Source organism: Silurus aristotelis, assembly GCF_946808225.1.
Source record: "Silurus aristotelis genome assembly, chromosome: 5".
Lineage (NCBI taxonomy): Eukaryota > Metazoa > Chordata > Actinopteri > Siluriformes > Siluridae > Silurus > Silurus aristotelis.
The window spans coordinates 11,137,994-11,154,610 of NC_139578.1; the positions used below are offsets into that span (position 1 = coordinate 11,137,994).

The following is a 16,617-nucleotide window of genomic DNA, read 5'->3' on the forward strand; positions in this document are numbered from 1 at the left end:
GCTCAGTATGAGAGGCAGACGCTTGGATCCTGGTGAATGCTGATACCACCTGAGGGAGTGGAACCACCAAAACAGGTTGCATCATTCTCAGTGACAGAGCTCTTCTTAAATGCATTTGGGCAACTCTTTTGTCTAAATTAACAATGGGAGCAGATAGACATTAGAGTAAACTGCCTTCAGCATTAAGCTTACAGCAGTGACTAATAAAATGGTCTGAATTGTTGGTTTAAACTCTGCTCTCTCTCTCTCTCTCTCTCTCTCTCTCTCTCTCTCTCTCTCTCTCTCTCTCTCTCTCTCTCTCTCTCTCTCTCTCACACTCTTGCTCTTTCACCCACGCAGCTTTTTTCAGTAATATCTGTTTTCTGAGATATCTGGGTTTATTTGCAATATTTTTGCATACATATAAAAATAAATTACATATAAATATACAGCGATCAGGCATAACATTTTGAGCACCTGCCTATTATTGTGTTGGTCCCCATTTTGCTTCCAAAACAGTCCTGACTCATTGAATATTTACAGCATTAACTTCTTCAGCAATTTGAGCTACAGGAGCTTGTCTGTTGGATCGAGCTACGTAGGTCAGCCTTCCCTCAAGTGCTGCAGTTTTGGAGATGCTCTGACCCAGTCGTCTAGTCATCACAATTTTTCCTTGTTAATCTCGCTCAAATCCTTATGCTGGTCAATTTATTCTGCATCTAACACATCAACATTGAGGACAAAATGTTCATTTACTGCCTAATATATCCCACCCACTAACAGGTGCCATGATGAAGAGATAATAGTGTTATTCATAATGTTATGCCTGGTCGGTGTATGGACAGGTCTGAGGATAATAGAGCATTATTGTGAATGCTGTTTGTCATAAAGAATAACAACTGAATGAGCATGAATAATCTGCTAAATTGATGTTATATGTTTCTGTTGATTTTGCCAACCCAGCACAAGGTTTCAATCTGTTTGCATTACTCAATATCAATACATCCAAAATGCTGCATCTTTATATTTTATTTCTAATTCTTGAAAAAAATTTACAGTTTATTTTTTAGTTAAAACTTAAAATATTTGAGACTATACTTTGTCATGGGAAAATTAGTAAATTGGTAACTTTTGGTAACTTTATGAACAACAAGGTGAAGTTATTACAACATCATTATAACATTGTATATAATTTATTTGATATGTCCTTTTTTGTTGAATTTTTGATTGCCGTTTGTAATTCATAGCTCATATGAGAACTATTGGAAAACTATAAGCCCTATCATCAGTAGATTATGAATATAAATCCTGCAAATGCTGTTTTCACTTGTGACCAGGAGACCAAGAGAGCAAAAATGTTGGTTTCATACAATCTAACATATGGAGAATAATGTGGTCAAAACTAAAGAAATGAAACACATTTTTGGCATGCTCAGATACTTGTCTTCCCTTTCAGCATAAGTGCACACACTTTATTAATGAAACTGATGGAAACAATAACTGTTAGTGCATTTTGCACACATACTTAGATTTAATTGTGTCCCTGTGTCATTGGGAAAAAAATGTGACCCTTCTGCATGTACGCTAATGTAGTCCATGTCTTGTTCAACTGCAGGTCTGGGAAATACAAACTGTTGTGTTATTGCCTGGGCATGAAATAAGAAAGCTGAGCTGAACTTTAATTAGACTGAATGGGGCAGATCTATCAGGGTGGCACGGGTGGGCATTACCGCCGCATCTGCTACCTCGGCACTGGTAGCCAATTGTATAAAATAGAAATTGAATCTGTTTTCTTGACTGATTTACAGCAGTAGAGCTTATGAATACTTATAAATTATTATATAATATATTACACATACATAAAATATTATTAGTATTATTATAGTTAATTATGATGGTATCTTTGTGTGAATTGGTAGCTTAACATAATCTTATATCAAAAGTATGTTGTTCAGTAGCTCGCGTCGTAACTTTTGACAAGTGACGTCACGGGGCAACAAAACATTTGGAATTGTTGTGTTACCAGTTGGCAGCACAACATATGAACATCTGAAGATAATCAAAAATCACCTAAGGTCTACAATGGTGGAGAGTATACTGTAAAGTTTGGCTATTCTTAGCATTATATGCACAGAATTCTCAGCATTATATACTGAATATGTACATCATTCCTTGAAGCCACAAGAACCATGCATGGATGTTTGCTTTAGTGTTGCCATCCCTCAAAGGATAGCATTCTCATGCTATCCTTTTGGCACCCCATTAATAATTTTCTAGATTCCCCCCTGAGACTAAACCAACAATAATCCATTCACTGAGGCACATTTTTTAAATCATAAAAAGGAGTAACAATTCTTTTACACCCGAAACATTTATAAAAACACTTAAATACATTGACAGATTGTGAGATTCTTATTTAGGGTACATAAATATTTGGAAATGATGCTTTTCTATTAAAAATGAGGACTGTTTAGTCCAGGCAACATAAGGGTCATATGTGGTCCCACCACCAGACATATGCACAATATTAATATGCAAAAAAAATGTAATGTATTCATGGATTTTAATATTGTCTTTCCATATGCATATCTACAACAGACTCTATCAGTTTAGACTATCAGTTGTTTTACACAAAAGTTAACGAAAACATGTAATACATTTTATGAGCCCAAAGACATCTTATTTCTGTGCCGCTTTGATATGTGGCTTTTCAATTTAACAATGAACATTGTCTCAAAGCAGCTTTACACAGATAATGTGGTGATAAAGAATGATAAGATGTTTTTTACAAGTGTAAGTTTGTCCCTGATGAGGACTCAGTTTCAGCTTAGTGCGGGACACACTATATGGTGAATTCGTAAAATCATGTGTATCTAATGTATAGCAAACATTTATTTCCTTGATGCCATTAAATATGCCGATTTAAAATTATGTTTCATGTTTAGGGTTGTGAAAGTGGGGCGAAAAGCATCTGAAATGCACATAAATGTAGATTGGTCTAAATGTATTCCTCTGTCAAATTGACATTATTAGTGAGGAGATAGAGAAAGCTAGCAAGGGAACTATTGCTAACATTGGCTAATTGCATATTCACTGCATTAAACAGGTATTGTGTTAATAATGCAGCTAGTTACCTCCCTTTTAAACTTTAAAGTACTTTTTTAGAAGCTTAGTCACTGTAGTACACACTGTATACAGTATACTTTCTATACAAAATGTACACATCTGCTATGTATGCACTGCAGCTTTACTTAGCATTTATTTGTTTGGTTTGTAGAGAAATGTGTTATTGTGCTAACTATAATATTGATATTTGCATGGTCATGTTTATATATATATATATATATATATATATATATATATATATATATATATATATATATATATATATATATATATATATATATATTAATTAATGTCACCTTGTGTTTTTGGATGCAGCTGATACTCTACACTGCATCTTGCTATAATAAGCAGTAATCAAGGTTATTGTGCAATACTGCGATTGCGCTACAGTGGTATGTTATTAGGAGTGCATTTTGTTGTTGAAATGTAAATTGAATGATTGTGGCTTGTTTTCATTTCCAATTGTATCTGCAATGCTGTAACTATTTGAATGCAGGCAGCATCTTTAGCATCACAGCGCTCGAACCAGACCTGTGTGTTGTGTTCACAACCATCTGAATGACTAAGCAGATTATTTGCAAATGTTGTTAGAAACATTGGATATTGTTTGAATTCATTAAAAGGAAAAATGTCTATACTAATACATAGTTGCATATGATATTAGCAAAGTATCGGGATTATATTCTTAAAAAAGCTGTCATCTCCACATGTACCTGGTTCAGAATAGGACTTCAAAACCCCTGATCAATTAATCAAATTAATATATGTTCTTACTAATAATAACATTTTCTTTTTTTCTATTATCCAGTCGGACAGCAACACCAGTTTCTTACGGGCTGCAAGAGCTGGGAACATCGACAAGGTTCTGGAGTACCTTAAGGGTGGCGTGAACATTGGCACTTGCAATCAGGTTAGTTTTTTCCCACACAAATTCACGCAGTATAATCCTTGTCTAAATGGATTCATTATTCTGATACTGAGCTGAAGCCCATTAGTAGACTCAACATTGTATTCCCCTGCACGAATCATGTGTTTCAGTTCAATAACTAATCAAGCCTAAAGGTTTTGCATCAGTCCATCAGTCCTAAATGACACATGACCTTTCTTGTGAATCCTGAAAATAAGAAATATATCTTAATAGCTTTTGTGTCCTGATTTAATCACTAACAGTTTTTTTTCATGTTAAACATAATCTAGTTACTCGAATACCTTTCCTTTAGCTTGAAATATGATGAACGATGTAAACATTTACAGTTAATAAATGTGATTAGTACATCATTTATATTACAATCAGTGAAGCAGGGTGTTGCTTAGCAACCGGCTACACTCTCAAAGGTCAGTACATCCCAAGGGTCTCCCTTGATTTCTTTTAAAGAAGACTTCCAGTGTAATGCAAATAGGGATGAAAATTATCCTGGCTTTTATACTTATAGCCTTTAGACTTTTTTTTTGAGTGGAACTGATTAAATAGTTACAATCACATACTAATTTTATATATAAGGATATGTCTTCTTAATAAAATGGATGTGATTCGATTTTTCAATCTGTAATATCTATTTGAATAAGAAGGGTCAGAAATGCAGGTGCTCAATTTTATTGTGTTCTATCGAGTACAATCCAATATTCCTAATCAATGTCGATTGTGACGATCAAAATAACAATGGGGTGGGGGGCAAAAAACTAATCAATAATCAAGGCTGGTAGCACAGATAAGGGTTTAAAAATTGAAAGAAAGCTATCAAATGGCTCGAAATCAGTAATACAATGGACAAGATATAGACACGCTGCGGGTTTAAATCAAGCGTCAACAAAAACAGTTATGGAACGAGCCAATGACGTGGTAGACGAGTGCCAAAACCGAAACAAAAGCACATAGCAAAACTTCAGAAGCATTGAATATACTGTGTTTCGAAAAAAAAATAATAGTTGAAAATCTTTTAAATTACAATTTTTGTGAATATAATGTTTTAATGTGTGTTTAAAGCTGAATTCATTACTTAAAATTGTGCATATTATGTGACCCACAATGGCACTTGTACTTGGAGCATTTTTAGAAAAACCTCTAAAGACCAGGAAAGTCCACTTACTCATGCCATTAGATCACCTTAGTGCTCAAATAGATTAGCTTTTTGCTATTCGTTTATAAGTAAAGATTGCAGAATATTTCAATCAATCAATCAAATTTTATTTATAAAGCGCATTACAACGACCAAAAGAGCACAAGGCGCTTTCCAGTAAAAATAAATAAATAGACAATAAAATATAAGAACACAATGTACATAAAATAGCAGTTGAATCAGGGCTACGTGTTAAATTTTATCTTCAATATTTCCGAAATTAAAGATAAAATAAATCTAAATTATTTAACAAACATAAACTCGTCCAGTCTTCTTGCCCAAATGCTCAGGCTCTATAGATTTTGCTCTCTATGTATTTTTTGTGCTGACTATGTATCTAAATCGTTCACAAAATCTAACTCCTCTCAACTTTCCACTGCTGCCCAATTTTCTGCTTCAAAACCAGCATATTATGCATTTCTTTTTTATATTTCCTGTTACATATATCTTTGATCTGCATATCTGCTGACGGTATGGAAGGAGATGCACATTTTATTTTAATTAACTATAACCTTCGGCAGCAATGGTTTGGGGTTAATTTTATTTTCTGGTTGAATTCCTTGAAAAAAGCAGAGATTAAACAGAAAAAATAGCTATAATGATATAAAAAAAAAAAAAAAATTTTTTTTGTTTTTAATTTTAGAAAAAAATTATCCCTAGAAAATCAAAAGCAAAAAAAAAAAAAAGTTTCATCATTTTTTTCTTGTGTAAATTGCTTGGGGGGAAAATTGTTGCTTTGTGTTTCATCATTGGGTATTAACATGTGAAAATAGATAGCACCATAGAGTGTTTGCAGTCTAGTTAAAAACCAGTCACATTCTGACTGGGGTGTTGAGTGTTCGCTCCTAATCCACTGTCCAGGAGTGACCTACAATCCCAAATGTCACTAACATTTCAAATCATTGCATCCATAATGATAAGGGAACTTTAGGTAGTAACTCTCTCATTTAATGGGATACAAGCATGCTTGTTAGTCTTCATTCCTACCTTGCATACCTGCATGCGTATTTGACCATTTGTCCTTTTATATTCACTATGTGGGTGGTGTCCTTGTGCAGACCAGGCATTTGAAATACTAGAACCATGACCTATGAGGAAAGATAATTCAGTCTCTAGTGAGTGAAAGACTCACATGCTGCACTGCAATTGCTCTGACCAGAGAGAATAAAATGATTAGTCCAAAAAAGAATTATGCAAATGAAATAAATACATAAAGACATTTGTCTTACACTCATTTGAAGCTCTTTAATGTTTAAATGCCCTAATTGAATCAAAACATCAGTTTCATTTACTTTATATTCATATTCAATTTCATTACTGATTGCCATGTGCTATGGTTAGGGTTAAGGTTTTATTTTAATTTCTACTGTCTAGGAAATATTAATAATATTCTACTGTCTAGGAAATATTATTAATTTATGTTCTCACCCATCATTGTTATCTACTAATGATCTTCTGATCTTCGCAGTTTGCGAATATTTATTTATTTGTTTGTTTGTTTATTTATTTACTGGCATTCCTTCCTATGTGCTGATTTAAGAGTCAGTTCCTATGACCGTGATCTGTCAAAACACTTCATGCACTGTGGATAATAAATCCTCACATGCACATCTGGCTGTAGAGCATCTCTGCTCATAAATCCAGTAAAGTATTTATTTTTACCTGATTATTCTTTGGCTTGATGTAGGGACTGACATCATTACGATTACGGCAAACGTATCACTCATTTTATCATTAGTTGTCCCCAGAAAAAAAGAAAAATTTTAGAATATTATAGTATAAATACATTTTATGTCCATAAAGTTATTACAAGGAATTGCAGTGTGTATTTAAATTGACTTGAATGCTGTAGTTAGAAGAACAATCAGTCATCCAGGGTTTTCTTATTTTTCATTATCTCTCAAAAATCACATTTCATACTTTTTTAGTTGAAGAAGTGACTAGGAACATTCTACTGCACATGCAATTATGTAGCATAAAAGAATAAGCTTTTGAGAGGACATGGTAATCGAATGCAGCTTTTCAGCTGGTGCTCTTTTTGATGCTTCGGTCTGGAGTGATTAAGTTGCTGTGTTGTTTGCTGTGTTGGCTGTATGTAGGACAGAGTGGGGGTGTAGGCAGTGAGATGGATTAAGTGCCTTCGATTGTGAGCAGCCGATATCCTCATAAATTTTGCCCACCTGCAGTACAGCACCGCTCTCTGAGAACAGCCTTAGATTAGCACCATTCTTTTTACAGACTTACACAAACTGATACAGAGCTTCATGGGCTCGGGTCACTAATTTGATTCTATCCTAAAATTAGGGAGAAAAAATGTAGGTAATATGTTATATGTTGTGGTGACTATACAGTGGCTTATACACCAGTGTTAATATTGTTTTATATCAAAAATTTGATTAGATTAAAAAAATTATAATAATAAAAAATTCACATAATTTGTTATTCACTGATGTGATTTAATCTTTCAGTATGAACATTATGTCAAAAAAGAAATAAGAAAATATTTTACAATATTCTTTTAGTTTTAGCAAACCATTACCTCAGTACACTACATGCTTTTGTTAATTTTTATATTTATGTGCTTTAGAGTTCAATCTTTTGTATTCTGTTCTTTTTTGCTCTAGAATTTGTGAATATGTGAAGTTGCATATTTATATTTCCAAATATATGTAGACACCTGACCATCACATTCTTATGTTTTTTTAAACATCCTATTTCAGTTCTAATTTGCCCTCATTGCTGTCAAATAACCTTTACTTTTCGGGGGAAGTCATTCCACTAGATTTATTTTGAAACATGGCTATGGTGAATTGTGTTTATTCACCAACAAGAGCATTAATGAGTTCAGGCAGTGGTGTTGGAGGAGAAGGTCTGGGATGCATAATGGAGATTAGGTCAGGGCTCAATGCAAGTGATTAAAAGTCTTCCACTTCAATTTTGGCAAACAGTTGCCCACATCTTCCCGTGGGCTCACCACCTGCAGGAGGGACCGTAAGGGACGGTGCTGTGAGGATTGGGCAGCAGTCGAAGGCGGGGGCCTGCTTAGACTGCTGCCCCCACGACCCGAATTACGGATAAGCGGGAGAAAATGAATGAATAAATGAGTTGCCCATATAATTTTAGACATATCTGATTCTATTTAGCATAGCTAAATATTCTATACAGAATAGCCACATTTTGTCATATGTGCAATATTCATCCTTAATCATAATATCGTTCTCTAAAAAAACTTTGGGATATCAAATGAAAAATAAAACCATCTAAAAACAACCGGAAATAAATTTACTATAAAGTTAATGCAGCTTGTTATTTTTCGAATAATTTTTCACAATAAAGATCATTTTTAGCTTTTAATTATTTAATTTTACTAGTAGATGGCAAAGATTATTATAGATGCCTATATTATACAGTATTAGATTCTAGCTTCTTATAACTGTCATTATAAATGCCCATTTAATTTGACTTTTGGATGCACTTTGCTGACTGATTTAATTTAATTTCTCCTGCAATTGGGTCACCAATGTATGTAGCATAAGGATTAAGGTATAGGACTTATACAAAGTAAGCTGTTCCCTAAGAAATTGACTGCTGTGAAGGATAAGTCTATACACAGAAAGTGACAAGAAACAGGTGTGAGTGATCAGTGACATGTGAGGTTGTAGTGGCTGTTCAGAATTGTAGTCCGTAATTCTGACATATTACACCTTATTACTTAACTAGGTGTGGAGCTGACAGATACACTGACACTACCAGCTTTATTAATATCTTGAATGAACTTTTAAAATCCTTTGGCACGTCCCTGTGCCAAAATGACACAGCATAAAATGGAATCCTCCATATCTGCTTTCGTATTTATCTCAAACCTCTTATGTGCAATCGTGTTGCGCATTCTAACTGGCAAGAAGCACTTTGGAAAATGGATGAGGAGGTACACAAAAAGAAGCATAGTGTCTTTTGAAGCCTCTCATTTTTTAAATTATAGTCAGGGTTGATTCCTGGTTGTTTTTTATGTCTCTACAGAATGGACTTAATGCTCTGCACCTGGCAGCTAAGGAGGGGCACATGGATCTTGTCCAAGAGCTGCTGGATAGAGGTGCCGCAGTGGACGCTGCAACGAAGGTGAGTTTGTTCTGAGGAATAGCAAAAAGGAGAGAGGAATGAAAAGAAACTACGGTTAGCTGTATTTTGATTGCGAGGGGTGTAGAGTCATATACAGACAGGCCTTTGAAGCAGCAGTGCTCTGGCAGTCAATAATATCTAGAACTGGCAACCACATAAAATAAACATACCGACTACCCACTAGCTATTATTGGGATTAGAGCCGAGCCAATGCAGTGAAATAGACCTTGGGGAAATGCTGTGATAGCTTGGGCTAGTAAACTAATGTGGGGTCTTACTCTGGAATAATGCTACAGGATTATGTTAATCACTTGATTGATTTTAACAGGTTTATTATTATTTCTTCTTCCCAAGAACTAAAATATTTCAGGACAAAATAGTTTATTTCATGTGAGTGAGTAGGATGTGTTCTTAAATTGTTAGAACTCAAGATGCCATTAAATTTTTCTGAAAACATTGTTTTAACAGTGATTATTTTTATAGAGAACTAACATTGTTAATCTAAAAAAAATTTATATTTTGCTTTACAGCTGTATACTGAGGAAAGAGGACAAATGGTGTCCAAAAGGCTTTTTTCTTATATATATCATTTAAAAACTTCATATTATTTCACCTTAGTTTATGTTCCTTCTATTAATGTAAGGCTTAATGATGTCTTATTGTAAGGACTGTGAACATACAGGGCTTTAGTTCACTTTATTAATTGGTATGTTCGCATATACTGGGATTTGTAATATATATTGAAAGCCTGGCCAATTCTAGCACATTCTAACAGAAATGACAAAAGATCAGACTTTTTCTGCCAACATATTTTTACGTCTTGCCATTAATTAAAAAAATTAGTAAATGCTGTAGTAAAAAAAAATGCATTATTCACAGTTATCTACACATTATCTATAAACTCACTATACCCAGTCGTTTTCCTGCTTTGACCAAATGTGAATTTCAACAGGCAACATTCTTTGATTAATGATTGCTAACACGGAGCGGGAACTCATTCATTAATTAACGAGTAGCCTGACCTATTTGTTATTTAGAGCTGGAATGTCGTTTTACCACAAATAAATCACAAATTTTTATATAAAAATCATCACAGTTAATGAGTGTGATACATTCTTGTAGTGTTAACTTGACTAGTACAGTGATTCATGGCGTGGTGTAGCAGTGGATTGCGTGTCCACTTTGCAGTGCCAGTGTCTTAAATTTGAGCCTCGGGATACACATTGTTTTAACATGTCGGATTAGATATTTGTTTTAATTCAATTACAATTTTGTTTGTGTTACAAACAAAACAAATTTTTGCCTCATTGTCCTGTTTATTAATACTGTTTTTAGTGTTTAAGTCTCTGATTCACTTAATAAATGTATCTCGCATTGATGAATTGATTTGTTTGTGTTCGTATATTGACTTGTGGAGTAAAACTTAATAATACTTAACATGTTCATTGAATAGGATTGTAAGGCAAAACAGGCTCATATACAGCGTAGGTCCTTCTAGTTGGATAGTTTTATGTTTTCTATGATGAAAGAAATATGGACATGTTTAAGAATGCACGTTTGAAAAACACCATCAGGCTTTTTATGTACAAACAAACATCTACTTAAATTAAATGTCTATTTTCCATTAATATATTTTAAGTATACTAACAAGAGCAATTATTTGGTTACCTCAGACAAGTGTAACCCCCTGAACTTAATACTTATGTCACATGATCACACTCTGTCACTGCTGGAATGATGGAGCCAGACAGCATGGCAAAAGATCGTCACTCAGAAATGACTTCGTATCTCAAGCATGGGAATCAGACCAGCTTTACTCACTTTACCCTCACCCTGCCAAGGCACAAGAATCAGGTTTAGATGTCGTGATGTGATGAAACGCATGCGTCTTATAGTATTACTGAAAGCACATGCTCATGCATATAACCATTAAGCTTAGTTACTGGAAATCATTAGCCTTTAACACACACACACACACACACACACACACACACACACACACACACACACACACACACACACACACACACACACACATGCATCAGTTAAACCCTTAATTGGATACTCCAGTCTCTTTTGGAATTGATAAATTGTCACAATTTCAAAAGTAAAAAGTAGAAAAGTTTCTATCATTATAAGCCTTTCTAATTAAGACCTTCTTACCATTATTTTTCTCCAATCAGTTAGAGAGTGCTGATACAAGCACTCAGCTTTTAAATCACTTACACTGAAGAGCCGTCTGGTTATAAGCTCACATCATCATGCAGTAATAAATGCACGATATTGATAGCTAGAAACATTGACAAGTTTGCGGACACCTTTTTAAAAACCCCATTTTACGTTGGCCTTTAAAATATCCTCCTCTCTTTTGTGCTTGAGGAGATTTGTGCTCATTCAGCCACAAGGGCGTTAGTAAAGTCAAAAACTGATGTAGGGTGAGGAGGCCTTGGGTGCAGTCAGCGTTCCAATTCATTACAAAGGTGTTCAATGGGGTTAACATTAAAGCTCTATAGCAGGCCATGCCATATGTAAACCATATCTATCACAGGAACATCAATAATCAGTAGAAGACCACATCAGATTCCATTCCTGTAGCCAAGATAGCTAAATAATATAGGAATAGGTGATGTTTTGTCTTAAAATTTTGTTTATTAATGTTAATGTTTTAGCCTACACAAATTTAACCTATGTTGTCTTTTGGCTGCTTCTTTAGGTTCATGTGAAATAATAAATTAAACCTATTACATGAAGCAGCAATGTTTTGATATTTGTTTGGTAATATTGCATTTAATTACAACACAAAGGAAGATTTTGTAAGGATATGGGTGTGTTAATTGTATCAAAACAATTGTATTTTAAATTAGGCATCAACAGTAAAATATGTTTTTCTATTTTTTTTGGTAAAACAAGGTGTGTTTCTTGTCTCGCAGAAAGGAAACACAGCTCTCCACATTGCCTCTCTAGCAGGACAGGGGGATGTGGTGAAGATCCTGGTCAAACGTGGAGCGGACATCAATTCACAATCACAGGTAAGTATCGTGTCTAGTCACATTTCATATTGCTATTGTTTTAGTTCTAACTGAAAGGTAATTATTATATCATTATGCTACAGAATGGTTTCACCCCCTTATATATGGCTGCTCAAGAGAACCATTTAGATGTGGTTCGCTACCTTCTGGAAAATGGAGGAAACCAGAGCACAGCAACAGAGGTAAGCAACAAAAAGAAAAAAGAAATGTCCTATTTTATTGCCAGAAATTTCTTTGGGTATGTATTTTAAAAGACCCTGTTATTGCCAACATTTTTCATACTTAATACCACATCTAAATCCCAATATCTGGTCCATTAATGCACATGGATATAGAAGAACATAAAACAGTTGATTTTAGCCTCAAGGCAAAATACAAACAAGTTCGACCATGTAATTAATCTTAAAACAACAAAACCACTTTTCCTCTTTTATAAGGCTAGGATGCTACTGGTAGAAAAAAAGCTTGCCTGTGCATTTAGGTCAGGTTTTACATGTATGCAACAAAAATCAGATCTTTGTCAAATGATTAGAATTGTGTGTTAGGATACAGATATTTTACAACATAGAATAAACCCCATTTTATATTAAATTATATGTGATTAACACTATATCGTATTTTTGTAGGATGGCTTCACTCCTTTAGCCATCGCTCTACAGCAGGGTCATAATCAGATTGTCTCCGTCCTCCTGGAAAATGACACTAAGGGTAAGGTGCGTCTCCCTGCCCTGCACATTGCCGCCCGTAAGGATGACACGAAGTCAGCTGCCCTGCTGCTCCAGAATGACCACAACGCTGATGTCCAGTCCAAGGTAGGATGAACAGGAAACAATAAATGAATGAGGATTAGCACTCAGTTTTGTTTCGAATATAAAATGCAATATGCTGTAAATGTGCATGGTGTAACAGTTAATCCTCTGTCTGTTAGGTGCTTCTATGCCATCATGTCCATTTCTCCTCTAAATCTCTCATTACTTTTGGGTAGCTCTGGTAGCATTCTGATCTGCAGTGCTACAGTGTTTTTCATTACAGTATCCATTGTATGTTGTACTGTTGATCATTCGCTAGATTGTGTCTCCATTTCTCTTTGTCTCTCCTCTCCAGTCTCAGTGTGCCTGTGTGCTGTGTCTTCATCCTGATGCTATTCTGGTTTCTCTCTTTCTCTTATCATCCATTTGTCTATGAGACTACTGTATACACTATATCAGTTTTAAATCATATAAATATGTAGTCTCTGCATGACTTCTCTGTAAAGGTTACACAAAGCAATTGGTTACAAACAGAATGTGTGCATGTACTGATTTAGATGTTCCCATTTTTCTATGGAAATCAGTAATGACTCATCTTTAGCCAAAGGTAAAGTGTAATGAGGGTTGGAATTGAAGCACAATCTTCTCGTTCTGTTCTTAACTACTTTATATAACCCTTCATTAAGTAATTAAATTAATGGAGAGTAATGGGCAGTTGGCAATACAGTTCTCAGTGTTTAGAAGGGTTGAGGTCAGTACTCTGTGCAGGCAATTTAAGTTTTTTCAACCCAAACCTTAATAAACAAAATATTTGAGTATTGTCATTCTAGAACAGGTTTGGGCCTCTTAGTTCCACTGACGAGAAAACACATTGTAAACATCTTATACAATTGTGTGCTTTCAGCTTTGTGGGAACATAGAGTGTATTGTATCATTGTATCAGTAAAATTAGTAACTAATTAGTAACTAAGGGTGTTAGATATCTCAGGTATTGGTGTATGTAGTATAAGGAGGCCTGGGATGCCGTCTGTGTTCCAATTTATGCCAAAGTTGTTTAATAGGATGGTGTCAGAACTCTCTAGCAGGACACTCAAGATCTTCCATTCTTACCCATGTAATCCATATCTTCATGGAGCTGGCTTTGTGCACAGGGGCATTGTCATGCTGGAACGAGTTTGGGTCTTTAAAGTGAAGGGAACATGTAGCTCTAGCACATCCAAAAGCATCCTATGCAACTGCATGCCTCCGACTTTGTGGTAACAGTTTGGTGAAGTATCACATATTGTGGAAAACCTAGCTTCCCTATACTTTTGTCCATATAGTGTATATGGCTAAATTTGAGACACAAATTGAGGATCTTGCACAGCTTAATGCACATTTCTCAGTGATTTGGTATTTAATTCAGTTTTTTGTAGGGTTTAACTAGGGTTAGTGGATGTTCAGTGTTTAAGGCTCTGAGTTACTAGTCAGAATGTCGAGGGTTCTAACCTCAGCTCTGCCACTTTTGGGCCCTTGAGCAAGGCACTTAACCTTCTCTGCTCCAGGGGTGCTGTATTATGGTAACCCCATGCTTTGACCCTTGCTTTATTATAAGCTGGGATATATAAATAAAATTATTCGCTGTGCTGTAATGTAGATCTTAAATCCAGAGTATTATTGTTGGGCAGTAAAGTATTATTGTTGGGCAGTAAAGTGTTAAGCTATATCCTGGTACTAAGTATAAACTAATACTACCATTACAACTTTATAAATGCTGACTTGCCAGTATGTGACTTACTAGTACAATATCAAAACAACAAATGTGCAAATTACATAAAGCAATAAGCACATAATTCTAAAGAAAAATGGGAAATTATGTGCATAGACAATTAATACTTGTGTGTACTCTCTCTATATATTTATATGTTTGTGGTTGTGTGTGTGTGTGTGTGTGTCTGTGTGTGTATGTTTGTTTTTATGTGTGTAAAACATAACAATACTTCTCCCTTCACATTCTTTACCGCTACAGATGATGGTCAATAGGACTACTGAGGTAGAGATCTCTAATTATAAATGTTTTTCAGCAGGTTGTCTGCTTTTATACTTTACATGTTTAATTTCACACATTAAACGTATTAACATTGCATGCGACATTTCTTCTGTTACTTTTCTGGAATATTTTGACTTTTTTTATATGTGGCTGGCTCTTTAAGCGTTGTATTTGCGTATGCATCATTCTGAATTATTTTGGGTTCAATGAGCTGCAATATGTGCATTATTTCTATAATCATACCTGCGCTTGCCTAAAACATTTATTCACTGCCATGGTTATAAATATTTATTTGATTCAGTATGGTGTTGGTAAGAACTGAGGATGCAGATCCAATCGACCAATCAGCATCCTCCGAGCAAGTGTAATCTTCTCCATTCTGGATTAAGGTTGTGCTTGTGAAATTTAACAATCAAACACAAAAAAAACCTACATACTTTTGTGACTCTACAATACGCCCATATTAACTGACAATGGTTGTAACTTAAAGCATCACGATAACTCCAGGGCAAATACATGGCATTCGGATTACGCCTAATGGTCAAAATGTGATATTCTTTGCTCAGTCAATTACACTGCATTGGTGGAATACTTTTGATTTTGCATGGTGTCTTTGTTGACTGCATACTTATTCCTATCTTTATGCTTAAATAATTTTATGTAAAAAAAAAAAAAACTTAACTGTAATTAGTTAACATTTTCAATTTTGTCAACATTAACATTTATGGTAACATGTATAGCAGATTTAAACGAGATGCACAGATTTTAATAGCAAAACCACACAAGAATTTCAAACAAAAATGTCCACAAATATGATTGAATAGCATAAAGTAGACCATACTGTGTGATGACTTATTCATTTGTGGTTATCTGAATATTTTCATATACTGCAATGCATAGCATGATGCACCACCTAGATTTTTAAAAAATATAATTTTTTGCACCAGCTTTGAATGTGTATCACATAGTCAATATATCCTTCATATTTTTATAAATGATGTTTTCACATTAAATCGGACCGTGACTTTCAGAATGGAAAGGTAAGGCCAGAGTTTCACATTCTTCAGATTGCTCAGCCAATCTCTATTCATATACCTAACCTGATTTGGTTCCTGCTATAAACTACTATGGGTCATTGCTCCTTTTTTGTGGATTTCTCATTATTCTATAGATTTTCATTTCTGTTTATTTTCTGTCCTCTGTTCCACAAAATAGAATGTTTATCCAAAGTGTTCTGTATGTACATTCTTTTATATGTGTTTTGTTTTTTGCATGCCTGTGACCTCTTATGTTTATGTGAATGTGTATCTGAGACTTGTGCATATATATGTGGGATCTTTTTAAGATTTGCATTTTTTTTATCTTTCGTTTTTATTTCTACTCCACATTTATAGGACTAAATAACTTTACTGAACTTCCTCTAGACATGTATTTTCTGTTCCATTTTTTGATATGCGTTGCCATGTTTG

At 34.6% G+C, this 16,617-nt stretch overlaps 1 protein-coding gene across 50 annotated transcripts in view; it reads left to right on the forward strand.

Moving 5' to 3' along the window:
- The window catches only part of ank2b (ankyrin 2b, neuronal), a 121,224-nt gene that overhangs the window by 42,576 nt on the left and 62,031 nt on the right, over positions 1-16,617 (forward strand). For 40 of the 50 annotated variants that reach the window (XM_083542089.1, XM_083542103.1, XM_083542108.1 and 37 more), the window contains exons 2-7: positions 3,914-4,015; positions 9,243-9,341; positions 12,272-12,370; positions 12,454-12,552; positions 12,997-13,182; positions 15,128-15,151. In XM_083542089.1, the coding sequence (XP_083398215.1) occupies positions 3,914-4,015; positions 9,243-9,341; positions 12,272-12,370; positions 12,454-12,552; positions 12,997-13,182; positions 15,128-15,151 (609 nt within the window). The remainder of the gene's footprint in view (positions 1-3,913; positions 4,016-9,242; positions 9,342-12,271; positions 12,371-12,453; positions 12,553-12,996; positions 13,183-15,127; positions 15,152-16,617) is intronic. The other 10 variants (XM_083542071.1, XM_083542088.1, XM_083542099.1 and 7 more) reach the window with 1 other exon arrangement.